Source organism: Lontra canadensis, unplaced genomic scaffold (genome assembly GCF_010015895.1).
Source record: "Lontra canadensis isolate GAN:19392208 unplaced genomic scaffold, GSC_riverotter_1.0 scaffold5, whole genome shotgun sequence".
Lineage (NCBI taxonomy): Eukaryota > Metazoa > Chordata > Mammalia > Carnivora > Mustelidae > Lontra > Lontra canadensis.
Window position 1 is genome coordinate 31863310 of NW_022630999.1, and position 27802 is coordinate 31891111.

Consider the following 27802-nt stretch of genomic DNA (forward strand, 5'->3'; position numbering starts at 1 on the left):
TAGAGTTTTTTTTTTTAAGATTTTTATTTATTTATTTGACAGATAGAGATCACAAGTAGGCAGAGAGAGGAGGAAGCAGGCTCCCCACTGAGCAGAGAGCCCATGCGGGGCCCGATCCCAGGACCCTGAGATCATGACCTGAGCTGAAGGCAGAGGCTTTAACCCACTGAGCCACCCAGGCGCCCCTATTGCTATTAGAGTTTATGCGTTTTTTTAATGTTGTATTACTTAGAACTAGAGGTAGTGCTGTAAGTTAGTTGTGTACCACTGTTCCCATATTGCAGAATCTAACTATATATTTACCATTACCAGTGATATTTACTGGTTTTTTTTGTTTGTTTGTTTTTATGCTGTTCATTAGCATTCTTTCACTTTCACTCACAAAACTCCTTTAGCATTTCTTGTAATGAAGGCCTGGTGATCATGAACTCTCTCAGCTTTTGTTTATTTGGGTAGGTCATCATCCCTCCATTGTGTTTCTGAAGAGTAACTTCAATGGGTATAGAAATCTTGGTTGACATTTAGTTGTATTCAATGTTTGGAAGATGCCCTCCCATTTTCTCCTGGCCTGAAAATTTTCTGTTGAAACATCAGTTGATTGTCCTATGGGTATTCCCTTATATATATCTTCGATCTTTTCTCTTGCTGCTCTTAAAATTCTTTCTTTGTCTTTGATGTTTGACAATTTAATTAATATGTCACAGTGTAGCCCATTTTGAGTTCAGCCTATTTGTGGTTCTTTCAGTCTCGTGGATCTGGATGTCCATTTCTCTCCCTAGGTTTGGGAAGTTTTCAGCTATTATTGCTTTAAGTATATTTTGTCTTCTTTTTCTCACCTTCTTGACTTCCCATAATGTGAATATTATTTCTTTTCATATGTCCTATAATTCCTATAGGCTTTCTTCACTCTTTCATTCTTTTCTTTTTGCCCCACCATCTGGGTGGTTCCATTGTTCTATCCTCCAGCTCACAGATTCTTTCTTTTGAAAGAATCTACCACTTTTGAAATTCTCTACTGAATTCTAGTATATTTAGTTAGTATATTTTTCAACTTGAGGAATTTTTTTCATGGTTTCTATTTCCTTGCAAACTTCTCATTTTCTTCATGCATCATTTTCCTACTTTCACTTGGTTGTATTTTCTTGTAGTTCACTGAACTTCCTTAAGAGAATTATCTTGAATTCATTGTCTGACAGTTCATACATCTCCATTTCTTTAGGGTCAGTTATTGGAATTTTAGAGTTTCCTTCAGTAGTGTCATACTTACCTGATTCTTTTGTGGTTCTTGATTCTTTATGCTGTTATATGCACATTTGAGTAATGGGGGGACTCTTCTTACAGATTTTACAGATTTGCTTTGGAAAGTACAGCTTCTCCACAGTCAGCTCATTTTGGCTTTCTGGGTGTGTCTAGTGGTAATGTCCTTGGGCAGGTGGGGCCTACTATTATGGTCTGTTTGGGGGCAAGGCAACTGTTCGAGCCCTAAGGATAAGGCTGAAAACAGTTGAATATGACTACTGGCTTGGTTCCCTACCCAGGGGAGGCTATCGGATAGGCTCCATGGTTTCCTGAATTCTCTGGTCAGGCTTAATAAATGGTGAGGACTAGATATTATAGTCAGTAATAGGTGGACTATGAATTAGTCAGGGCAGCAGGCCAAGACCCAAGGTTTGTACAGTTCATTGTTTGGGAGTTCAAATCAGGCCAGGGTATTCACTGAATTCTCTGGTCATATGAAGCTACTCATTTTGCTTTCCAGACAAAGGAAACCACAGGCTCTGCTCTCTCTTTAAATGCCACTGTATGTAGGGTTGTTGAATTGGCTATGTAGCTTCCCCATGTGCTCTGGTTAGGTTCCTTGGTCAGACCGGCTGAAGACTGTACTCAGCAATGAGCAGGGCTACAAATTAGATTCCCTGCCAGGGCACTGTGGGGGAGGCTGCTCTAAAACCAGTAAAACTCTTTTGTTGTCTTAACGCACACCAACTTGTACTCCAAGCTCCAGGTCCAAACAGGTCTACTGGCTTTGCTCTGCAAACTGTTGGCTCTGCCTGCCCTTACTCTCAGCTCTAGCACCACTGGACCAAGCAGTTTTCATGGTTTTTTGACAGCCCTAATATGTAGGGCCAAAGGTCATACTCCACAGTGTGTGGGGCTATCTCTCAGCCCCCTTGCCTGGGTGGGAGGGGGAAGGACTGCTCCAGGCTATTCTTGATTTCCAAACCGTCTCTCTAGGTGGGAGGGCCTGAGAGCTGCCTTCAGCCTTCACTGTGAATTAATTCCTTTACCTGTGCATAGCACAGAAACCCTCCATGCCTGGTACTAGCTTTGCTTCAGGGGCAATCAGCTCTTCCTCTCTGCCTTTTAACTCAAGCACCATTGGGCTACACTGCTTCCAGGAGTTATCACCAGCCCTTCTGGTCAGATGGGGCTGAAAGACCCTCTCCACCGTGGGTAGGGCTGTGATTCAGATCCTTGCTTGGATATGGGCAAACTAAGTTCTAGAGCCCACAAAATCCTCATTTAAAGATCCGTATCAGCCAGGTCTGCATCCCACCAAGTCTTGTGGTCAGAGTACACCCCCACCTTTGTTCTGCAGATGAGCAAAACTGCTGGTTGGGATACCCTTTGGGCTGTGTAGGTATGAACTTGGTCTGCCAGGATCCATGTGCTAGTTGTGGCAAGCCCCTCCCCATTCTCTCTCACAGTCAGATTTCCAGTGGTTGGAATACTTCTGCAGTCCCCAGTGGTTGGATTCCCCTGCAATCCCCTGCGATTCCCTTGAGATCAGAGTAGGGGATTCCCACATAGCCACTCGCAATGGTGGGGGATGGGGCTGGTTGTACTTCCAGGGTTCTTTTTTCCCTGAAGCCTCCATGTGGTGCTGCCCCGGCATGGGGGGAGGCAGTGCAGTCAAAGGTAGCCACTCATTTCAGGTTCTACTGTTGTCTGTCTCTGAGCAGCAGGAGGATCTTCAGCCTTACCCGCCATGTTCTCAGATTCTCTCACTGGTATCTTGTTCATGAATAGTTGTTAGTTATTCTTCCTGTAAAGAGAACAAAGTCAGGAAAGTGTCACCAAGATGTCACCATCATGGTGACATCACTCTGGAATTTATTTTTGAATACACTGTTCAGTAGACGTTAAGCTTTGTTGCCTACCAAATGATGGCCATTTGCAGGGACCTAGCAGGAAGTGAAACCTAGCTTTCCTAACACATTATGCTTGGCAACCAAGCTAATTCCACAATCAGGAAAGACAACGGGGCACCAATTCTGTTGTTAAAGACACTGAACTTTGCTTGCTTTGCCTTTGTAACCCAAATATTACCTCCTCAATTGCTTCAGGAGAATTAAGGCATTTTTATTTCTACATCACTTTTTTTTCCCTACTACCTAACACAGCTACTAGCACATGCTAGGTTATTCATAAATATTTATTGAATAACTGGGAAGTAAGGCCACCAATTGTTAGTGCGATTTTGACAATTTACCCAGATTACTAGGTTCAAGTATTCTCAAGTCTCTTTTCCACAGAAGCTTTCAGTCAAATTTCAAATCATTTTTAAAAGGCACAATATTTGACATTCCCTCTGTACATCTAGCCCAGCCTATAAATGACTTGGCAAGATGCAGATATTTTCACTTGCCTTATGATTCAGCCTTTTCAAAATCTCTACATCTTCTCCAGGTATTTCCTCTACTGCAAACTCCAAATAGACGGGACTTGTTTTACTTAAAACAGCAGACATGGGTGGCTTGTCCTGTAACTTTCCACTTAGTAAGTAACACTGATCATTCATTTCATCCCTTACAGAAAACTTTGGGAGCAAAAAAAAAAAAAAAAAAAAAGCTCCAGCTTGATCATAAATGAATTTTACACCATTTAGGTGAATCTAAATTGTATCTCTCTCTCTCTCTCTCTCTCTGTCATCAGGCTGTTAACTTGTCAGTCATTAGTGGCAGTGGTAATTTATTTTTCTTCTGCACGAATCTTAGAGTTTCCATCTACTAGATCTATTAAAACAAGAATAGTCACTTGGTACAAACATTTTAATTAATTTTAAATAGTAGCATGAATGCACAGTGTTCTGCTCCTGTAAGCCTTAGGAAGAGGAGAGAGAAGCAAGGACATAAAACACTCTACATGTGATTCCAGAACCCCCTCCCACCCACAACCAGAGAAAATTGGGGGAAGAAGAAGACGAGTTCTTTCCATTAGTGTTACTTTATAATCTTGTGGTGGAGGTGGTGGTGGTGATTCTGTGTGTGTGTGTGAGAGAGAGAGCATGCACACGTGTGTGTGCACATGCATATGTCCATCTGAGACATACTACATTTTTAATTTTATTAACCCTTGCAGTCAATTTGGAGACTTAGCTTGGAATTTCCAGAGGGAACATCTGTTCATTATAAACTGTGTGTCAGCTACTGCTTTGAACCCTTGCACACGTAATTGCACTTAATGCTCCCATCAACTCCGAAAGACAGTATTTTGAAGGTAACTTGGGTCTCAGAGAAATGCAATAATCTGGCCAAAATCCCAGAGCTAGTAAGTGACAGGTCAGGTTTTAAACCCAGCTCTTTCGGACACCAAAATCCTTACTCTTTCCAATTCTATTCTATATCACCTTTGGGCAGGTGTGTGGAGTCAGGAGTTATATAACCTGTCAGAAAAAATCATGTAGATTTAGTGATAGTAAAAATACAAGAAGAGTTATGAATATGAGAGGTCTGCACTTCACATTCAGCCTCTCAAATGAGGATCAGCCTGAGGCTTGCATACTGTGAGGCTCTGGGTTGAGTTTCGTCTGAGAATGAATCCGTTACTCCTGAAGGATGGTGCTCTTCGTGCAGGTCAGCCCAGCAACCACTAAAAGGCTCACCTCTGGCTTTTGCACTCTGTCCCAGTGGCAAATGGATTACCGGAGAAATTCATTCCTCTTCAAGCTGCACCTGCTTTTTTATGTGACATCAGCCAAGCCCATCCAGTGGCCTGCTTTCCAGAGAACAGCACAGAGTTTTGCATTTTTTACTACACTCCTGGTGAGCACGCAGCAAACATATTGAAAGAAGGCTGCATTTAGAATGTGGAGAATTTTCTGACCTCACTATTCTCCATTTTTCCCCTGAGTAATTTAAGTAGGTCACATTTTAAATTTGATTTCCCAGGCACCTGGTTTTAAATAAAATCCATTCTTACCTTCCGGACAGTCCTTTTTTTTTTTTTTTTTTTTCCCATCACATGGAGTTTATGCAGAAGAAAAACAGTTTCAATATGGATAAATAAAATATTATAACTGTACCTTATCAATTAATAAAGACAGTACTTATTTGCCCCTACTTTCTACCCTCTTCTACTCTTTGAGAGGAGAGGAGGTGCAGTGGGAGTCCAGTGGTGGTGATTTGATGTAACTTTCTCTGCTGTTCATGGCAGCTTGTCCAATATAGAATCCTCAAGCCAGAAACAGCCCTTGGAAGCTCATTCCACTACATGTATGGCTGCCCTCTTCACTAGTTTCCTATTTCAGTGGGCGAGAGTAGAAGTGGGGTAAGAAATGATGCCAACTCTAGTCTTCCCAGGAGAAGAAATGTCTGTAAAGTTCCCTAAATTAGAAATGGAAAGTGGGTTTCCTCTCAAATGCCAACTCTGCCTTCTTGCAGGTCTCAGCCTTGGTCATTGAGGTTTTGAGGCTCTGTGTAGGCTCTGGGTGACGAGATGCCATGATCGTGATCACTCGACAATGTCTGCAGAGGTGCAGGAAGGGAGATTAGTAGTTCGTGTGCATGTATTTGCCATTCCTAGCATAGAGCTTCGCATGTTTCGTGAGGAACTGACATCGAAAAAATTTGCTTTGTCTTTCAAGCCCTCTCAAAACTTTGTAAAAGCCCATATTTTTCTCATTGTTCATATTTGCACAGTCCCTAACCTGAATCTTGGGCACCCTGGGTTCAATGTTTTCTTCTACCCTCTCCTAGATCATCAGTATGGGTAACGACTCTATCCAGATCTCTGATAAAGTATCCTGGGGATAGAAAGCATGTTCCCTACTCTCTCAAGGACAGTCTAGCCAAAATTCAATATGTGGCTTTGATGTTCTCCCTTTTGAACTCATTATTGTCCTCTGGTAATAGAGGGTAGAAGAAGGGTAAGAATTCTACTGAGAATTATACCCTAAATAATTTTCACAACTGTTGTGTTCTAAAATGTTTTCAGAGAGGATATCTCTCAATCATATGTCAGCTGTTGAGATGTTTTTGTTTCAGGTCAGTTTATAATTAAGTTAAAACATGCACTTCCCCTAGAAAAAGGTACCGTGTGTGCAACATGAGGTCTCCTCCAGAAGCTGAGTTTCTTTTTCCCCACATCTTCCATAAATGCCCATTTAGCGCTTGCCTATAACCTCCCTGTTTGAGGATCTCTAAATATCAGGAACATGGGAGAAATATTTACTTATGTCAACATTGATGAATGCCGAGCTGAAAGGAAATCAACAGTGATGAACATGGTCCTGTCCTCAAGGAGTTTCCTAGAGCTCTGGGAAATTAGACACTCACAGAAGGAAAGTCAATTATTATAAAAACAGGACAGAAACCTGACAACAGGGGATGACTGATGAGCCAGGGTGGCACGACGGACCACAGAATGATTTGAAGAGGTGCCACCGCTTCACAGGACCGGGACATGGCGTGGGCTGTATGCACCCACGTACACGTGCACTCCCAATCACGGGAGGACCAGGAGTCACTGAAACATCCTGTTGGCCATCCCTGAAGGCCCCTGAGGGCCGGTGCCATAGCAGGGAGTTGCATCCTGCTTTTAGCCGCAACTGAGAGACCCAGTGGGAAATTTAGGTTCTTTACAAACTGATTCTGAAACGTAAAGTCCAAAGCCTGAAGGTGACCACTAAAATCCCATTCTTGATCTCTGAAAGGGGTGAATTGGCACAACTGAGGCAAAACTGATGAGAACTATTGGCAATTTCATACTGGACGGTCCTCACCGATTCTCAGCCTTCTTCCTATCAATGGATGCAGGAGAGTCCCAGCTGAGACAGGAACTACTAGAGGTTTCCAGTCTTCTGCCTGCTCTCCCCTTCTTGCTTTTTTATTAGTCCAGGCACTTGTAGCCTATCCTTTATTACACATGTTGTGCTTTGAGGTAGTCAGAGTCATCCCTTTGTGGTCTAGATAAGAAAACTGAGGCATAAAGAGATTAATTGTGTCAACCGTGGCCCATCCTCCTTCCTTTTTAACGGACATCAACTTGGCAAGAATAGGAGCTGACTAACCAGAGGGTAAAATACTGAGCAAAATGGGTTCTGATCCCCTGCGCCACTAAAAATAACACTTGAGTCCACATAACTTTATCAAGGGCACAGCTGAGAGTTGGGCCAACCTGCTTTCCAAGGGGGCTCCCCTCTTCTGAGCTTTGTGACTTTGGCCGCCTACCCTGACTGGTGTGTACATCGTGTGTAAAATGGGCATCAGGATCCCATCAGGATCATCGAATACTTATGACGGTTAAGTAAATTGCACATTTGAAGCTGTGCCTGGCGCATAACAAGAATGCCATTGGTGGTAGCTGCTATTATTAGTAGCATTTTCGTGGTTGTCTTTGTGATGGTTACTGTTTCTCTGAGGTTCGCTCTGCACCTCCACCACCAGGGTCCCCAGGCTAGGACCCTGCAAGCAAAGCTGAAATTCCAGGTGGGCTCCACCCCCCTTAGATGGACAGAACCCTGCAGGCACTGCCCCCTGTGACCCGGTGCTCTGTCTCTGGCTTTTGCAGCTGCCTGCCCTGTCCTGTGCAGTGGGAACGGACAATATTCTAAAGGGACGTGCCAGTGCTACAGCGGCTGGAAAGGCGCGGAGTGTGACGTGCCCATGAATCAGTGCATCGATCCTTCCTGCGGGGGCCATGGCTCCTGCATCGATGGGAACTGTGTGTGCTCTGCTGGATACAAAGGCGAGCACTGTGAGGAAGGTAAGCGCTGCAGGGCCAGCCTGGGCAGCAGCAGAGGAGGGAGGCGTCTGCAGACTCAGACTTTTGCTAATGAGCCCAGTCCAAGGCTCCGCGTTTTGCAGAGGAAAACTTCAACATTTTGCACAGAGAACTTCAAATGCCTTGGCTTTTGTACACTTCTAAGGTTGAAGAAAACACAGCCTGCGGAGTGGTTCTGGAAGGAATGCTTTGTTTTACCCTTCCTTATGTTAATTAGCTACTTTTCTTCTTTAAACTGCTTTCTCTGCCTTTGTCTTTTGGCTCTTTCCTTGTAACTCCTCCTCCTCCCTTCCTGCTCCTTCTTTTCCTTTTTTTCTTTCTTCCCCAGTCTCTTCCTTCCTCTTTGCTTTGCTTTCTTTAAAATCCTCTGATTTGGGAATTACTAAAGCTATCCAGAAAATAAAAACAGCAACAACAAAAAACCAGCCAAGAATCCTTAATCTCCCTGTCTTAACTATAGCTGTTTCTGTTGTTGTTGTTGTTTTCCCTGAAACTCTCCCTGGTAATCTAGACATATCTACATATGTCTGCGTATATTTTAGTAAAAATTAGTATCAATAGAAAACAGTCAGGCTTGAAAGATGCTATAGGCACCCATGTCATTTAGACACGATGTAGGTCACATTATCCTGGTATCTAAATCACACAGAATTAGAGGAGGGTGGGAGTATAGCAGAGTAGTGAGAGAGTAGGAGAATTCTCAAGAGCTCACTTTAGCATGCATTGTGGTGGCCTCTGAAACCCATGGGGAAAAGTTAGGGGTGTAGTCAGCTGAATCTAGTCTGAAAAAACGTGATCAGAGATGCGATTTGGTGATCAGATAGAGAAAGCTCCTCTCCCGATGTGATCCGTAGCCAGCTTCTGCGAGTCTGAGTCAGTCTGGTTAGTGCTTTCTGAAAAGCTATTTGGTACCAAGGTGTTGGGATCTATAAGGCAAGGGAGCCCCGCCAAATTGCCTGCCAGCCTCCCCCTCTATATTTGCACTTCCAGAGTATGGTCTCTGGCTGTCCATCTGTTGTTTCTCTTTACATAAAATATCAAGCAGCGTTGGTAGGAAGGCGTGAGCCTAGGTGCGGTTCATCCCTCATCCTCTCCCCAACCTTTGAATTGACTCAATTGTGTTTATCAGCTGAGCCACTTTTCCTCTACTGTCTGTCATCCAGGCAAACATCCCCATACAACTCAAACAGCCTTTTTTCCTCCCAGTGGAAAAAGAAGTGTCAACTCTCCCAACAAACTGAGGAAGAAAGCGAAGCCCACAGCCTACTCCATGAGAAACAGCTTGAGAGAACCACCCAGGATGCCCCCCAAGAAAAGACATATCTCGTGTTCTCTCTCAGCTTCTCAATGCCAAGCTGATAAGAAGGGACCTCAGGTGCTCTGAGGTTCTCAGGTGTGAGCAGATCTGATCTCCCATCCCATTAAGTTATGGATCTCCAGTGTTCTATAAAACCTAACCAATCATTACTGCCTTTACCACAAAGTAATGACAGTAACTCACCCTTAGTAACATACTGAAGCTCCCCTTCTGAAATCTCCCATTTCGTAGTTTATAGAACTCTGGCTAAAAGAGAGTCCGCTTCCATGACATTATTCTTCTAAGATTTTTCCAATACATCAGTGGTAATGCCCTTAATGGGACCCAGAAGTCTGACCTCCAGATCTTCACTGGCTCAACACTTTATATATTTTTTCCTCTGTTATAAAAGGTAGCCTCCCTCCATCTGCATCATAAAACCAAATTGGGAGTTTGGATGGAAGAAGGACTGATTTAATAACCCTGCTTGAAAGGTTGAAGTTCTCAAAGATAAATGGATTGCAGAAGGCAAAGCCGCATTTGCTGAAAACATGGGAGAGGCCAATAATATGACAAGAAAGGTTAAAACGACCTTTTGCATACATCATTTGGCGAGAAGGAAATGATAGAGCAATGACATTGCCCGTCTTAGAATTTTTTCCCTCCAGTAAAGATTGCACATATCTGTATGAGTAGAATTTCAAGTGACTTCTCAACTTTCTTACTCTCCCAACCCATCGTGTATTTAAATGTTCCGAATGAATTAACCATCCAGCAACACAAGGAAGCCACGTGGACCATTATGAAAGGATGAAATCTCCTCTATTGATTTCTGCTACCCAAAAAGAATGAACCGAGGTGATTCATATGCTGTTTTCAAAATAGGAAATGAAATCAGAAAGTCTGGATCAGCACTTTTTTCTTCCATTTAGCTTTTTTATTTCTGATATTCATCATAGTCATACGTTCAAACAATTTACCTGCAATGGCCACGGCAACGAAATCAATAGTTGCCATCCTCCATTTTTGCTGCATAAACGTTGTACTATTAACAAATTTGCATAAGAAAATAAAAGGACGGTTTCCCGAGGTTACATTCAATGATGTCTGGGGGAGTGGGAAGGTGATGAGCAAGGAATTGACATATTAGTTTAAGTCAGCCATGTTTTCATGTCAGTTTCATGGTTGAGTCATTTTTCAATGACATTTAACTTCATAAATGTAATTCATGGTTCTTCGGGGGTTTATAGTACATATTGTTTGTAAAACTCCTTGACCTCTTTTTTTATCCTTAGGGATAGAAATTGCATTCACAACCCTTTTTTGTCAAACCTACAGAGGGCCCAAGACTAAATGAGTTCTAATGATTTCAGCTGCCAGGGGGCTGGTGTTGTAAGGCGCACGGTACTTAGCTGGTAAAGGCCACTGTCCCCCTTTTAAGTATAACACTGTTTCTATTTATAAAGCTTCGTAAAATGCCATAGTCCCTCCTGCCTGCTAAAAACTCTAAGGACGTGGCCACAAGACCATCTTATGAAATTGGAAGCAAATTTAAAATTCATCGTGAAACTGCTCTTCTTAAAGTCTGGATTTAGTTATTCCATCAGCTGCTGTAACATATTTACTGGTATGACTGAAAGGGTTAGCTCATATTTCTAGATACAATAAATGATTCTTTGGATGACATTCCACTCCTGGGCTAATAAATCCCAGTGTATTTTCCTCCTTTCTTTATATTATAATTTAAAATAGAGAAGAGAAAGCTAATTTATCTAGAAGAAAAATGACATTTTCTTTTTTCTTTTTGGGGGGATGTGGGGTATATTACTTTTTATGTCATCCTTTTAAGAAAAAGATTATGATGTATTTTTTGAAAGCTCCTAACTGTTGGTACCTCACCAAACATTTTAAATAGCTAATTACGATGGAGAGTAAATTTGGGGACACATAGCACCTGGGATACCTTTGTGTCTATTTTGATTTTGCCATATTAGCAAAAGGGACAGAGAAAAAACTACAACCTTGGGATTTTCTCTTATTAGAAGAATATGGACAAGACTCATTCTGAATGAATTAGTTCATATTGCGCAGATCCCAAATTACATAGCATTCGTCCCCCAAAGCAAGAAGTTGTTAGCACCATTTCTTTCTTGTCAGTTCTTCCTGGATGTTTCTCTCACTAATGACAAAGGCTTCTAGCAAAGTCTGCCATTCGTTTCTGTGTCAACTGTGTATTGAACACCTACTATATTTTTTACCCCTGCTGAGCATGAGAAAGACACCAAAGCATTGCACAAACTCTTTGGACATGTCTTCTATGTGTCTGAAACTTTTGATTCATTTACCTCCAGATGCCCTCCACCATCCTGAGCAAATCTGAAGGTATCAAAAAGGGTTCATATCATCAGAAGTTATAGTCCCCAAGACAATGAATACAACCTTAAAATGATTTCGACCAGAGCAACTAGCATCATCCTAAACATCTCCAACTAATAATAAATCACTGAAATTCCCCTTTCTGAGAGTGTTTTTGTTTTTGTTTTTTTATTTCTGTTATATCAGTGGCAGCTTCTGTTTCCCCATGGTTCAAATAGTCTTGAGCTGGTTTTCGTAAATAATATCTTCTTGAGAAGATTCGAATGGATCAGCTCAGAAACATCTCTTTACACTAAAAATTCTTATTGTTGCCTCAAGAGCACAGTGCTTTTTGGAAACTTCATGGAATACTGTGATTTTTAAGAAATCCAAATTCCTGAGTTTGATGTTCCCTGGAATGAAATAGTTTGTGGCGTGGGTAATTCTGAATAATGTCCTATTTAGAGCCAAAGTATCATCAATTTTAAAACCTATCATTATTTTGTATGCCATAAAAAGAAAAAAAAATTGAGACTATGCTACAAGAAGCTGGGACCCCAAAGGGTTGCCATCTCGGTGTCATGGTGAACTATATAGACGCCAAAAATCTTGCGTGTTTCAATCTTGGCATTGGGCAGGGAGAGAAATCAAAATCTCTGAGGATTGGAACTACAAGATGGCACACATGCATATGAGGGACTCAATTACACCAGCAGTGTGGTCCAAGAAACCTCAAGAAAGGAATTTAAAGTGGTCTCAAGCTGGCTGTGCCCCCAGATGATGGCAGAAGCAAATGCTTTACTCTAGGCCAGGAGGCCTGATTTCCAAGCTGTTAAAATAAGGAAAATGTGTGTCTTAGTTAAATAAGGTGGTGAGACCTGCGTATTTCTCTGCTACACAAGACATATCTGAGCTGTCTGCAGGACCACCAGTGGTCATTCAGACCCCACAGTGTGCAGTGCCTTCTTCTCCAAACGCCACTGCATCATTTTCTGGGAATACCCGAGGAAGCTGGTCCTCCTCTACCAAGCCCTCTTTGCCCATCTCTGAGCCTGTATGGATGTCCAAAGTTTGGGGTCACATTCCCATACAAAAGGTCATGTCTTTGAGAATTGACCTTTGCAACTCACAACTCTCCTCATTCTGAGTTGATTCCACAGTGAGAATCTTTCTATTACCTACTGGATGCAAATCCACTCTGATTATTAAGATGTCCAAACAACCTGAGCATGAAACTGCCAAGAATGACAGTGACCAGAATTAACTCATCTGACTGACACAGTCTGAGAGGGTGTCAGCACCACGGCCAGAGACTCACCCATTCAGGCCACTCCTGATTTTGTGTGGGACCCTTAACTCTTTGGGATCATTTCCACACCCAGCTTCACCTCTTCTATCCTGCTCTTTTGCTAATGCCTGCAGTAGATGTGTGTTCAGAAAATGAAACCTAATTTTAGACTTAGCCTAAGTGACATTTAATTAGGAAAGTGACTCATTTATGAGTTTCACTGGTTTTCTTTGTAATCCTTTGTTACCTTCTGAAGACAAGCATTAGTGGAGTTAGAATAAGCCTTCTTTTCCTCTCTGATAGTGAGGGATAATTGGGCTTGGGGATACATGTAGAGATATCACAAGTATTCATGTCCCAAGCTCAGAAGCTCTGATATGATTTAATGAATGTACTAACTTTTGTAAGTACAAGGTTCTCAGCATTGAACGGCACACTTCTATATCTGATTGCTCCTAAGTCTGCTTGAGAAAGCCCCTCTTTCTCTTACCTTCTCTTCGAGTTTGAGATTCGGTGTTTTGGCAAATTAAAAAAAAGTCTTGAATTTTTTATAGGTTGTTCTTCAAAAGACCACGTAAGTATTACTTGGGCTGCTCTGGTTGCTTGCCAGGGCATAGGAGTTAAGTGAATTGTGCATTTCTTCAGCAGCAAGGTGGCATCTCCTGGCCCATTCCCCATGAGTGATCAATATTCTTCCTCTTTGTTTTGTTCTTGGTTCTTTTTTTCAGTTGATTGCTTGGATCCCACCTGCTCCAGCCATGGGGTCTGTATAAATGGAGAATGCCTCTGCAGCCCTGGCTGGGGAGGTCTAAACTGTGAGCTGGCAAGGGTCCAATGCCCAGACCAGTGCAGTGGGCATGGCACTTACGTCCCCGACACAGGACTCTGCAGCTGTGATCCCAACTGGATGGGTCCCGACTGCTCTGTGGGTAAGCCAAGAGGTTTCCTCCTTACTTTCCCAACACTCATGCCCTGTGCTCCTTCAGTGAGCCCAAATGGATGGGAATCTACTCTTCACACTTAGCTTGGGATGAAGGAATGTAGGGTAATTGCATAGTGCCTTTCTTACTCTCTCTTCCTCAGTCATTGAATCTGTGATCCTGGGAAACAAACAAACAAACAAACAAACAAAAACACCACAGGTCCTCGTGCCTTGTTTGTTCCATCACTACAAATGGATGAGGGGCCCGGGAGGGATGCTTCCATTTGCATTATAGGTTTTCTTATGTACACTCCCTCAAGGTACCAGAAAACAAAACAGAACAATTCAGTCCCAGACAAACTGAATGGAACGTCCTATAAAACAGAAAAGAGGCTCCCTCGGGGTGCCGTGTGACCATGTTACAGAGCACTGCAATACTCCAGTGACAGGAAAATAATGAAGTTGCGCTGTACACTTTATTTTCCTAAAATTAAGAGTATGCGTCTTACCTCCCGAATGACCCTAAAATGGAACGGTTCAACAGTTCAAGCCAGTCCCAACCTACCCGAGAATGGTTCTGTTCACAGTGACAAGTGCCTATCCAAGCAAGCGATCATCATTCCGCCCCCTTCCTCTGGGTAGTGAGACAGCTGTCAGATTGCCATGGCAATCAGGAAGGGAATATATGTGAGGCTTTGCCTACAATGGGAAAGAAATGAATATTTCATTCCAAAAGGAAAAAAAAGAGTCAGTTAAAATGGGCTATTTTGAGACGGCTTCTCAGCCCACTTGCCTCTGGCTTCAACGCTGATGCTGGTGGTCCAGGCCAAGCTCTGCAGAGGATGGGGGAGGAGGACCCCGAGATCCAAGGCCCAACCGTGCTGCCGATACGCTGTGTGACTTGGAGTGAGTCACTGCCCCTTCTGATTGAGTTTTCCTTCCCCTGGCACGATGAGCCATGCCTCCCTCAGCAGTCTGTCGTAAGGATGAATGTCTGGCACGTGCTTGTCCTCGAGTGAGAGGTCTGGAACGCCAGAGAGTGTATATCTGTCTGTCTGTCTTCTCCGCAAGCACAAAAGACTTTGAGCTCCTTTGAGAAAGAGGCTGTGTAAATGCAGCACAATCCGAGCGGACATTATTGCCACAAGGTGCCGGTGGGGCTGACGGGTGGGTTTGCCGTCCTCGTGCGATTGAAGCTGCAGGGTTTCCGAGTGGTCTTTGTTCAGTTCAGGCTCTCGACAGGGTAAAAATCATAGCTGGCCAGGGAGTCAGGATGCACATACGTGTTCTCAGTTGGCACCTCCCACATAGCTTTGCCAAACTGGATGGCCGGGGTCTGACCTCCACCTGCGGTGACCTCGAGCTCTAGCACAGTGGTTCTTACCCTCGAGTGCACATCAAAACCACCTGGAGGACTTGAGAAAACCAATTTCTGAGCCCCACTCCCACAGCGTCTTATTCAGGAGATCCAAGCAAGGCACAAGAATTGGTATTGACTACCAAGTCCCCAGGTGACAGCGATGCTGCTGGTCGAGGGACCCCACTATGAGAACCGCTGCTCTAGAAACTACATAGCGGTTCGTACCCAGCCCCGTGGAGGGACAGGCCTCCCCAGGAGACACACCTGCTGGGCCTTGGGCCTCCTCCAGGGACCCAGGCCATGTGTGTGGTCTGGCCTCCAGTGGAGGGTTTGCCAGCTGTGGTGTTGAGCTGTAATCATTGTTTTTCTTCCAGAAGTGTGCTCAGTAGACTGTGGCACTCACGGCGTCTGCATCGGGGGAGTCTGCCGCTGTGAAGAGGGCTGGACAGGCGCAGCTTGTGACCAGCGCGTGTGCCACCCCCGCTGCATTGAGCACGGGACCTGTAAAGATGGCAAATGTGAATGCCGAGAGGGCTGGAATGGTGAACACTGCACCATTGGTAGGCAAACGGCAGGCACCGAAACAGGCACATATTGCTTTATTTTCATAAATCGTAGATCTATAGTGATGGTCGTGCATTGCAACGGGCTGTTCCTTCAGGGACACAAGTGCTCTACAACATTCTTGCTGCCCCTCCAAATCTTCAGGGGGCTAGGGAAGGGAGAAGCAAGGTCCCCAAATAGAAAATGCTTTCCCTTCTTTCCAGAATTCTAGATTGGGAGGCAAGGAACAAAACCAGATAAAATGGTTTTATCTTATTCAAATACTGATTTGGGGAGGGAAAAATGCACATGCATGGGAAATTGTCAGGACCTGGAGGTTTCAAGCAAACCCCCCACCCCCACCAGCCATGTTGGTAGTCTGCAAGTCTCCACGTTTTGAATACTCTCCCCGCCAGCTGGATCACTGGGTCCCTGCTTGCTGGCAACAATTGAACTCACATGTTTTAGACCAAGTTACTTGTAAGGCAGGACTCCCAAGTTTCTAGGGTAGCCAGGGACCCCTGGAAGAGGTTTATGCACCATCTTGCTGTCCCAAGACAAGGCATCATGCTTGGGCCCTGATCCTCCCCATCACCACTACCATCATTCAATGTCTCCCCTGGTCCCATGTCATTCTCACTCAGTCACCTTTCTACATAAGTTCCTCAACTGAGGGGGTTTTTTTGGGTTTTTTTTGTTTTGTTGTTTGTTTTTTTAAGGTTGTTTTATCTCTTGAGGAGTAATCGTTTCCAGGTGCCTTCAGTTTTGGTTTTGATTGCTCTTGGTCAATATTGTGGTTCAGGGTAGGATGAAACTGGATTGAATGTATCCAGTTATCCCTTTGAGGATGGGAGCCAATAGCTCTTTGGTTTGCCACATCCCTCAGACAGTCAGAGTGACAAAGTTGTCCACTTGAGTATCATTTTCTTACCTGTGATTTTTGCTTATGCTGGTTTGAGTTCAGTGTGGAGCTGGCTAATCCACTCACTTGCAAGGAAATCCTCAAAGACGTTTCCAAGCAAACTACTGACTTGTCCCCTTACAGTTACCTTTGAAGCTAGCCATCACGTTTGCATCCCTCCCCTCTGTCCTAGCCCTAACGCCCCAGTCTACAGATTGGCTACCCGGAGGGAGAGGCGGAGTTAGGAGCTTGTCCAGGGCTGACTCACGAGGTCAGACTCAATTTCCCATGCTGTTCATTTGAGTGGTGAAGCAGAGACCAAGCATACTCTGCATTAGATTTACCCTGGTTCCATCTAATTGGGCATCCGAGGGGCAGCATGCCGATCTAGGCCACGACCATAGCACTGGGACCCTGGCGGGACAGTCTGTTAGCAGTGAATTGTTTTTGCAATCTCTCAATGATGCTCCAGATCCCGCTCCCCTATGGCTGCTTTCATCTTCTGTTCCCTGCAGAGTCTGGGGGATAATTCAGAAAACTCTCAAGGGAGGGTGCGCACGGCCCCCTACCGAACCAGTTCACGGTTCATACCAGCAGCTCCCACTCTTCAAGGGCGTTCCTGTTGATGGGCCTTTTTGTATGCCCGGTGTGATTTAAAGACTTTGCCCCCACCCCATACCTCCATGGCCCCAGTCCTCACACCGCCCTCAAATAAGAGCTCTTGCCAACCAATAACCTTTAGGTAGAAAATCCTACTTTCTTCACACCATCCAGCCTCTCCCCTTTGCGCTCCCTTCCCACACCCATCAAAGTTTTGCTGCCCCCACAGTCAAGCCCTCTGGCCCTCCCCCACTTACAACTCATCCTCAGTCTGGCAATAGCTCACAAGAGCACAGCCCAGACAGACTGGGACAGTTTGGAAAACCATCGCGGAGGGGGCCAGACAGAGCTGATCTGCTGACTATTTTTCTATGGCTGACAAGCTAAGGATTGTCTTTACACTAACCAAGTGTTGAAAACAGTTGTAAGAGGTGTTTTCCGACACATGACACTTGAATTCAAATTTCAGTGTCCATTAGATAAAGTGTTTTTTTGAGGACAGCCCCTCCCATTCACTGATATGTTGTCAGCCTGCGCGCTCCATCGTAGTGCTAAGTCCCTGCCACAGAGACTGTACAGTCCTCAGAGCCCTGGGTTACCCGGCCCTTTATGGGAGCAATCGGCCCTCCCCTGATTTAGAGAGTTGCGTAGATCTTGATGGAAAAAGAAGAGAAGAAGGCAGCTGGTCCACACTCACTTCAGAAACAGCCCCCCAGCTGTGGTTTGAAGGTTGTCAGAGGAAACGACAAGGTCCAGTGGAGGAGTGAGGAGAAAATAATAATGGAGTGCTCCTGTCTCTGGAGCCTTTGAAGTTGAAATGGGATGATGGCCCCTCTAGTCTGGGTAGGAGATGGTGAGGATATGGTCAGCACGAGAACTTAGGAGATGCTTCCTTCTAGCAGCCCTGTGGGTGAGATGAACTGGGGGAAGGTGTTTCTGCTACTTGAAGTGCCTGGTTTGAGTTTCACACATGCATGTGCTAACACCCATGAGCTCTCGGGAGACAGAGAGAGTGTGCAAATTCACGAATCAGGTGAAGCTACCAACATGAAGGGAGTTTCAGGTCCAGGAAAGTCTCTTGTTCAGAACTATAATCTCTCACGACCGTATGAGTTCACACTATGTAAGTTATAAAGATATTTATCACCAAAGTCTTTTTCTTTTGAGAAATTGAGGCTCCCTGCTTTCATTTGTAGGATAGGTGCTCTATCCTCATAGTTACGTTCCCTGGGACTCACTCTCAAAAAACCAAACAATACCTTGGCTGGTGAGATTTGCTATTCAGAATCTCGAGATGTTTGGATGCACATAATTGCTTCTTTTGCTTTTCAACCTCTGGCCCCGGAGCTGCTGTGTGCAGTTTTAGACTTTTATTTTGAGCAGACACTCCTGTCAATTCACTTTAAGTAAATGCCACAATTTACAAGCCCAGAATTGGTCCTCCTCCTCAGGGATACCGACAGAAAGGAAAGAGAGGCTTTTTGGTCCTTTCTAAGCAGAGCCTCAAATGCTGTATTTTGAAAATAGAAAATAAATAAGAATGAAATGGCACCTAGTCTGCAAACAGCACATTAGGAGATTTGGGGTGAGGCTGAGTCTGTGTGGTTCACGTTGGGTGCTAGGGTTGTCTGAAGCCTATTTTCAAAAGGTTGTGGTGAGAGGTGGTTTTCTTAGGATCATTGCAAATCGTCACCTGAACAATTGACAGCACTAGTGGATGGCGTTCATTGTGCCGAAGGAAGCAAGAAGACAGATGCAAGGATTGGGGGGGGGGGCGGTTGGCCGCGGTGGGCGCGTGGAAATGAGGATAAAAACACAGACTTCTAAAACTCAATCGAGTAGAATCTATCCACGTTTGGTCAAATGCATTTCTGGAATTTTCAACCAAATTATTATTTTTTTATGTTTGGAAATTTAGTACATATTGCTAAAGATTTAAATATAAGGTATAACATTTCAAGATTAGCTGTTAGAGTTAACATCTTGGTAGAGTGGATTCAACCAAGCAGTAATTCTTATGTCACATTGTTCCAACAAGTTAAACGTAAGGTATGGCTGAAACTTACAGAATTTCATAGATAAGAAGTATGCTTTGAATCCAAATGAACCACAATTCTTGTTTATCTTTGGAATATATTAGTATTATTTGGAAAGGCTGCAGTTTACTCTTAGGAAGAAATCAGAAAGCGCATTGTGTGGTTAGATTAGTTTTATGCTTTAAACATAATCCTAAAATGGGTTGTTGTTTCTATCATCCACCAATGCCTTACTGAACCGGGGACTGAACTTGAGAAGGCCATCCATGGACCATACCCCCAAGGCATTAAGGGGCTACAGAATAGGTCAAAAATCACGGTGAACTGTTGTAAACTCAGCTAAGTGTCTGTTGCAGAGTAATTGTTCCTGTGCTGTGGGAGCAGAATAGTGGAGTCAGGTATAGGGAGAAATGACATTTTGCCAGAGAATGCGAGGAGGGAAACGAAATTCTAATTGAGGATTGTTGCTATTGTCTCCTGAATCTGGGCTGTCCATACCTCCGCTCTGAATAACATAAACAAACACACCCACAGAATAAATCCACCAACACCAGGTGCCCACCCTTGGTGAACTGTTTGATATCGGGGTAGTGAGCAACGCTGATAATAGTGATTACAACTTGTTTATTTTGTCTCTGTGGTCTTGACCTCCAGTTGCATTTCGGAATCATGAGGACTTGATTTCTAGGACTTGATTTCTGTGGGGCTGAGTGACCGGCCATGTGCCCCAAGTCAGAACAGTTTTCTTCTTTCTCTATTGCCCTGGGGTCCTTCTATTTTTCCTCTTTAATTGGTTGGGGAAAGAAATAGGTTCTTGTGATGTTAATAAGGAAAATGAATCTTTACCCCAGGTAAAACCAGCTGTGCGACAATCTGATATGCCGATTAAGTGATTGTCACCAGAAGTAGACAGGGTCACAGTCCAAGAGGGAGAGAGCTTGAGAGCGAAAGTGACTATCAAAATTAACCAACTTCAGACTGAATACAGCTGCTTCTGCATCTCATTCCAGCTTCATTCTAAGTTATGGAAACATTTTTCTTGTAGCTATTACCTTGAACATTCGAGCTTTCATGACTCCACAATGAGACCAAGTTGAGATGAAATTAGCCACTGCGGAGCCATCCTTACCACCACGTCTGTGGGAGCATCTAATTCTCTGATTGGTTAATTAACCTATTCCTCTGGGGACTCTTATTAGAACCTACACTAGGAGCTCCATTCTTTTTGAAGTGAGAACTGGAAGGGATGGTCCTTCACTATTAGAGATTATGGACAGACTTCTAGCGGAGTTACACTTCTGATTTTTTTCCCCACAGTTGGGCCAAAATGTGAGCCACCACATGGCCAGACATTCTCTTTGAGTCTGAGTCAGGCAATCTATCCAACTTTCCTACCCAGAATCAGAACGAGGACCAGAAGGTAAAAGTTATAGGAACACCTTTGCAACTCACTCCAAAAAGTAAAATAAAATGAAAAGAGAAAAGTGCCTTACAAGGAATCAGATTCTCATCACTCAAAGTGTTGACTGTCTTAGCTTGGGTGTTGAAGAAGGGCTTTAAGCATCTGTTGGAAAATAGACTACAGAGACAGACATAAAGATCACGCTCACTTAATGGCTTGACCATTCTGTAGTTTAAATGGAAATTTTTTTTTCTGTATTGTTTCCTATGTGATTTAGTAATATGTGCCCATGTAAGGAGCTCCTATCAAAAAAGAAAAGGGGGTTGGGATGCCTGGGTGGCTCAATCCGTTAAGCCTCCAACTCTTGATCTCAGCTTAGGTCTTGATCTAAGGGTCGTGAGTTTAAGTCCTATGTTGGGTTCCATGCTAGGCACGGAGACTACTTAAAAAAAAAAAAAAAAAAGAAAAAGAAAAAAGAGGAAGAAGAAAAGAGAGAACGGAGTCTCGATGTTTTAGCTCTGTGGAGAGACAGTAACTTGGAGCATTCCTGAACCATACCCTTACTGTTTCAGAGGATCCTATTGATACACTAGCCATGGCCCACAGTGCTGGGGCCAGACCCAACCTGTAAATAAATAGCTTAATATGAAGTGTTACTGATTTCACAATTCACAAAAGCACAGAACTAAAGTAGTTTGGAACTCTCAGGACAGAAACCCATGGGTGAGGGTTAACATGAAAAATATCCTATACTCAAAGGAAAACATAGAAGAATAAGAGCTGTTGAAAAAAAAAAAGGCAGGGGGAATTCTCTACCCTAGTGTAAGTAGTGAGTACTCTGTTCCTTGAGCTTTGACAAAGAATCAACCATTCCATTTATTAAGAACAAGTTTCTTCCAAGTATGGGATTCTCAGGTCCCCCCAAATGCCCTCAAGACTTGGCATTAAAAGGAAAGAAACACAAAGGGGGCCCTAGAGATCTGAGCCCCTGCAGGTATTCATGATGGGTATTTTCCTATCACTCACTGTCTGATTTGTTGTGGTGTCATGAAGAATAGATTGATGGATGATGGAGGATATCTGTGTTCTAGGCTTGACTCTGCCCTAAACATCCAGGGGGCTCTTGGCGTAGTCACCCACCTTCCCAGCCCAGTTTCTTCCTGCGGCAAATGAGGGGATTGGACCACATAACTGCTTTCCACAGTGTGGTCCCAAGCATGAAATGCTTTTTGTTGGTGTGGAAATATATTTTACTGAATGGTTACATAGGGTTTTTAAAAATATGTGTTTGGGAAAACTATGAGTAGCTCATCAAACTCATGATTATACTGGTATTGCTTAGGATGTGGCAAAAGTAAGTAGCAATATTAGGCCTGAATAAATCTAAAGAAACATATTAAGTAAATAACAGTGCAGATATTGCACATACCACAAATGCAATAGATGGTTGACTGAATTTAGAACATACTTGGATGAGATGATCTCTAAGGACTGGTCCAACTCCTGAATTGTATTACTTGGATACAAAATTATATGAATTATATGAACGGGCCACTCTAGCACAATCAAACCTTTCTCTTTCCTGTAAGGCATGGGGAGGACTTCCAAGTAAGATCCCATAATACACACTTTACATTAAAGGACTAGATACAATGTAGTGTTGGCTCAGCTGATGATGCTTTTTTTTGAATGGTTGAGGATAGTCAACGGTAGTTTTTGTTAGTTTCTCCATCTGCTCATCTCCAGTTATCTGGTTTACCTAGGAAATTTTTTCTCTTCATTGAAAAACTTCCTTCCATAGTCTGAATAATCAGAGTCCACTTATTCCTTTATATTATATTAGTTGATTTAAAAAATGGTATTAAATAGAGGCTTATCTATCTATATCCACTTTACTTGGATTCAGGGCAATGCAAGCATAATGAAGCACATAAGATAAGGCTTATATGTCAGTCTGCCTGAGATCAAATCCTTGCAGGTTTCCTCACCTTTTTGTGCCTCAGTTTCTTTGTCTGCAAATGGGAAAACAAGAGATGACCTACTTCATTGGGTTATATGTAAAGTTTGGGCACACAGCCTACCATAAGATAAGAGCCAAACAAATGTGAGCTGATGTCATCATCATCATCATCATCCCCCTGCCCCATCACCACCACCATCATCTCTTACCAATGTAAGACAAAAGCAAGGGAAGATCATTAAAATAAATTTCTCTTTGAGACATTTCTACTACTTTCTTTTTTTTTTTTTACTTGTTTTTTTATTAACACATAATGCATTATTTGCCCCAGGGGTACAGTCTGTGAATCATCAGGCTTACACATTTCATAGCACTCACCATAGCACATACCCTCCCCAGTGTCCCTCACCCAGCCACCCCACCCCTACCCCCCCCACCAGCAACCCTCAGTTTGTTTCCTGAGATTAAGAATTTCTTATGGTTTATCTCCCTCCTGATCCCATCTTGTTTCATTTTTTTTCCCTCCCAAACCCCCACGAACCCCCACCCTGCCTCTCAAATTCCTCATATCAGAAAGATCATATGATAATTGTCTTTCTCTGATTGACTTATTTCACTCAGCATAATACCCTCTAGTTCCATTCACATTGTTGCAAATGACAAGATTTCATTTCTTTTGATGGCTGCATAGTATCCCATTGTGTATATATACCACATCTTCTTTATCCATTCATCTGTTGATGGACATCTAGGTTCTTTCCATAGTTTGGCTATTGTGGACATTGTTGCTATAAACATTCGGGTGCACGTGCCCCTTCAGATCACTACATTTGTATCCTTAGGGTAAATATCCAGTAGGGCGATTGCTGGGTCATAGGGTAGCTCTATTTTCAACTTTTTGAGGAACCTCCATGCTGTTTTCCAGAGTGGCTGCACCAGCTTGCATTCCCACCAACAGTATAGGAGGGTTCCCCTTTCTCTGCATCCTTGCCAGCATCTGTCATTTCCTGACTTGTTAGTTTTAGCCATTCTGAGGCATGAGGTGGTATCTCACTGTGGTTTTGATTTGTATTTCCCTGATGCCAAGTGATGTTGAGCACTTTTTCATGTTTCTGTTGGCTATTTGGATGTCGTCTTTACCAAAATGTCTGTTCATGTCTTCTGCCCATTTCTTAATTGAATTATTTGTTCTTTGGGTCTTGAGTTTGGCAAGTTCTTTATGGGTTTTTGATACTAGCCCTTTATCTGATATGTCTTTTGCAAATATCTTCTCCTAGTCTGTCAGTTATCTTTTGGTTTTGTTGACTCTTTCCTTTGCTGTGCAAAAGCTGTTGATCTTAATGAAGTCCCAATAGTTCATTTCATTTCTGCTACTTTCAACCTCCCTTTCATATAACTGCCTCCAACCTACCATCGTTAGCAGTGTTTCAAAAATAACCCCTACCCACTACCAATTTCTCAAGCAAAGTTTTGTTCTATAACTCGCTGGTACCTGCTTCTTACAGAGAAATGTAAACTGGCTCTCTTACCTGGAATGGAACCTGTTTTTTTTTTTTTTTACCAAACAGCCCCATTATACATGGAATCAAACATCTGAATATCCTCATGTTAACGGAAACGTATTGTGAAATTGGGGTTTGCTACTTTCAACCAAAATTTATCCAACTAGACTTCTTGGACATATTCCAGAGAAGCCAAGAGGTCTATGAGAATTTGTTTTTAATTCTGGGTTTCATTTTTATAATAAGTATAGTTCAAAAGAAACATCTTTTGAAGTATTGGTTTGGAATTATGTCATTATTGAGTAGAATAAAACTTCAATTCTTTTAAGCCTGTATTTCTCAAATGAGGGACCCCAGACACACTCTAGAGCAGTCTGGAATAACACTGCTTCCTTTAAGAAGGAACCTGGCAATTCTTCCACTCAAGATACTGCCAGGTCAGTGTCTCTTAGAATACCTTGTTCTGGTCTCTCGTTTTCTGACTTTAGGCTCCAAGATTATATTTGTACTTACTCTGTGCAAAAAGGAATAATAACCCAGGAGGCTCAACTGAACTCAGTTGAGTCACACATGCCTTTTGGAGACTCAAGAATTGCACTGATTGTCCCTACTCAGCCCAATGAACTGCACAATTAACCTCATTCCTCCCATGCTGCTATTGCATGACTCCTTGGAGCAACGCCCATGGGTAACATCTGGGGATTCTTTGCAATTCCTTTGCTCATCTCTTGGGTTATCAGAAGCCACACAGGGTATCCCAGATGTTCATGTAGGGAACAGATTTTGCATTTCTTCCCAAGTTGCCTGCCTAATGGGGTTCAATCTTACACCAGCCACTTCCTTCATAGCATTCTATTTCACAAGCTCTTTTTTAAAGTCTTGTCTTTATTGCCTTTGGAAAACAGGGTACCATCATTTTGAAAACCCACAACAGTCAGGGTTTATTGATTTTCTTCTCATCCTTTTCATCATGCGTTGAATACATCATTATAAGCAGACTTAAAGAAAGCCACCATAACACTGACCATCTCTGAGCTTTTCTCTTCATGGGTAATAAAGAAAAAAAACACGTGAAATAGCAACTAGGAGAAAGTTAAATATTTCATCATAACCATCCTCAGGATAATTAGAATGGATTAAATTACAAGATAAAATGCATTTAGTTAATCTTCCCTCTAATTAAAAAAATATCCCTAGTTTTAAATAAAGCGTTTATTTTTAAAAACATATTTTCATTGTAATCAGTAAGGGGGAGGCCTCTTTGGTCCTCAGTGATAGAAGGCAACAGCTGCAAAGTAATTAAAAGCTACTAGCCAGTGTTTTTTTGATTATTAAGATCCTTAAGAAGCCTACTCAATCTTTTCCCATAGCTTTCGCCATGGGATTCCCCACAAAAGACCTCATTCTATGGTCCGTGGTGATATACCTCTCTTTCTGTTCCCAGATCAGTCAAGATGTGGTTGACTCCTCCTGCCCAATAAGTGTCAAGTGAGGAGATTAATGTAGCAGAGGTTTTTATACTTATACACATGAACTGAGATGATTCTCAAAACAAGATAGGTAGGTTACACGAGACATTCATAAAATAGAATGGGGACACACTCTACCCTTCATAGGTTCTATTCCAAGACTGATAGAACCTACATCACCCCAAGCCCTAAAAATCTGTCTCACAAATAAGGAATCATTGACATTACTTCTCTAATTTCGTGGCTCATCCCAACCACAAAGCTCACTCCCCACTTGCATCCTGAACATTCCTAGAAGTTTCCAGGGCTGTCTCACATGCTCATGGTCAGCCCATTCAGATTCTTCAAGCTTGGTCTCCTCATGGAGGCCTGATGTTTACAAAATTCACTTCAGGGGAGCCCTAAAGTATTCCTCCTACTGCCAGAGGTGTGCCAACCAGCACCCTCAGTGTCCACTTAACCCAAGCCCTGCTGTGTTCCCACAGTGAAGGAGAGGCCACCACATCTGCCCATACTGGAGATCTTTTTTAGCTGCTTCCACACTCCTTTGAGAAAGAAGCTTGCTTTTTTTTTTTTGCCTATAGCACCTGTCTTATCCATCAAGGTTTTGTCCCAGGATCAGGCTATAGAACAAGCAATTTGGTTTCCTCACTTTTGGTTTCCTCAATTTCTCTCAAACTCAGATACCTTCCATAGACTCAGGAGTGGTGGGGGATGTTCACATGTTCTTCAAACACACCCAGGCTCTAAATTCCAACTCAGATCAGTGAGGACCCCTGTCATCTACACAACTAGTCCTTTGAGAAGATCTCCTTCTTCCTTCTTATTTCGGTTAAGGGTTGCTTCCATTTTCAGCCAGCTCAACCACAAGTAAAGGAGCCCCTGTGATCTCCCATCCTCTTGCTAATGGTGTCGCAAAAGGAGTGGAGAGGCAAATGTTTCCATATCCCTTAGATGCCGGTTTTCCAGCAATTTCTGTCATGGCTCTTTGAGGCGGCTCACTCTAATCATAGGTGACATCCAGCTATATCCTGCCAGACTTCCGGGAAAGGAAGGGTTAACTGATATTCCAGAGATAAAAAATCCCACAGAATTGCTGTCCAGAGGGATTTAAATTGCTGAGACTCCTGGCCCACAGATTCCAAATTTAGCTGCAGCAGCACCTGGTCAAATTAGCAGTGAAGTTGGTTAGAACTTGGCTCAGAAGGGTCATCTGTCCAAAGCTCTAAGCAGAGTGATGGGCTCTGATAAGTGTGAATTGCATTTCTTTATTTTTAAAATCATGCTTTAACTTCAAGAAGGATTGCCAGACAGCCCTGTCTAGTTGTCTAGAAACAATGCCAGGGTGTGGGGGCTCCCAGAAATTATAAAATAAGCACCTCACAGGCACAGAGGAAACATTTGTACCTGATTTTATTCCAACAAGTTAGCAAGCTGTCTATCACCAGTCACGCTCTTGCACTGAAACATGCTCTCTCTAATGACATGAAACTCAAGTCAGGCAATGGGACTGTTTCTCCACATTAGGTGTATGGGAGCCCAGGAAGCCCGAATGTCACTGATGATAACAATTCCCATGAATAGGGAGAGAGATTGAAGAAGATATTAGAGGTGGTAAGAGAAACGAGCTTTTTCCTACTAATCCAGGGAATGCAGGCAAGTTGAGTTAGGTCCCCTAAGCTTGCTGCTATCTGCTTCTCACCACACTTTGAATATGAACTAATTTAACTTTTTATTTCCATTTAATGGGACCAAGAAAGATCCATGTGCATTCACTTACAGACCTGTTCTCTGGGGGTCTGATAGAGGAAATGTTACCATATTGTACAGAAGCCTAGCACAGAAACTAGTCTACCCAGAATTAAGCAATTTGAAACACATAATACACATCAACACCCACTCCAAACTCCCAACATCTCCTGCATTATGCTTGGAGAAGGTAACCTCTTCCTTCCTTAGAGGAACTTCCTCATCATCAGTGCTTTCCTAATGTAGTTACCGTGCATTCAGAGAGTGGGGCTGGAGAGGGGAAGTATGCAGCAGAGGGGTTCAGTGCATGGGCTTTGGAATCAAACAGGCCTGGTTTCAAATCCATCCTCCATCAACTGCAAGTTGGGTGATATTTGGCAAGTTAGGTATCTTCAGTACCTCCACTTTTCCCAT

General features: G+C 43.1%; 1 protein-coding gene across 18 annotated transcripts in view; it reads left to right on the forward strand.

Annotated features, from left to right (window-relative positions):
* The window catches only part of TENM2 (teneurin transmembrane protein 2), a 1216596-nt gene that overhangs the window by 1059231 nt on the left and 129563 nt on the right, over positions 1-27802 (forward strand). For 15 of the 18 annotated variants that reach the window (XM_032851741.1, XM_032851742.1, XM_032851745.1 and 12 more), the window contains 3 exons: positions 7792-7986; positions 13673-13873; positions 15601-15813. In XM_032851741.1, coding sequence (XP_032707632.1) covers positions 7792-7986; positions 13673-13873; positions 15601-15813 — 609 coding nt within the window. The remainder of the gene's footprint in view (positions 1-7791; positions 7987-13672; positions 13874-15600; positions 15814-27802) is intronic. The other 3 variants (XM_032851743.1, XM_032851744.1, XM_032851746.1) reach the window with 1 other exon arrangement.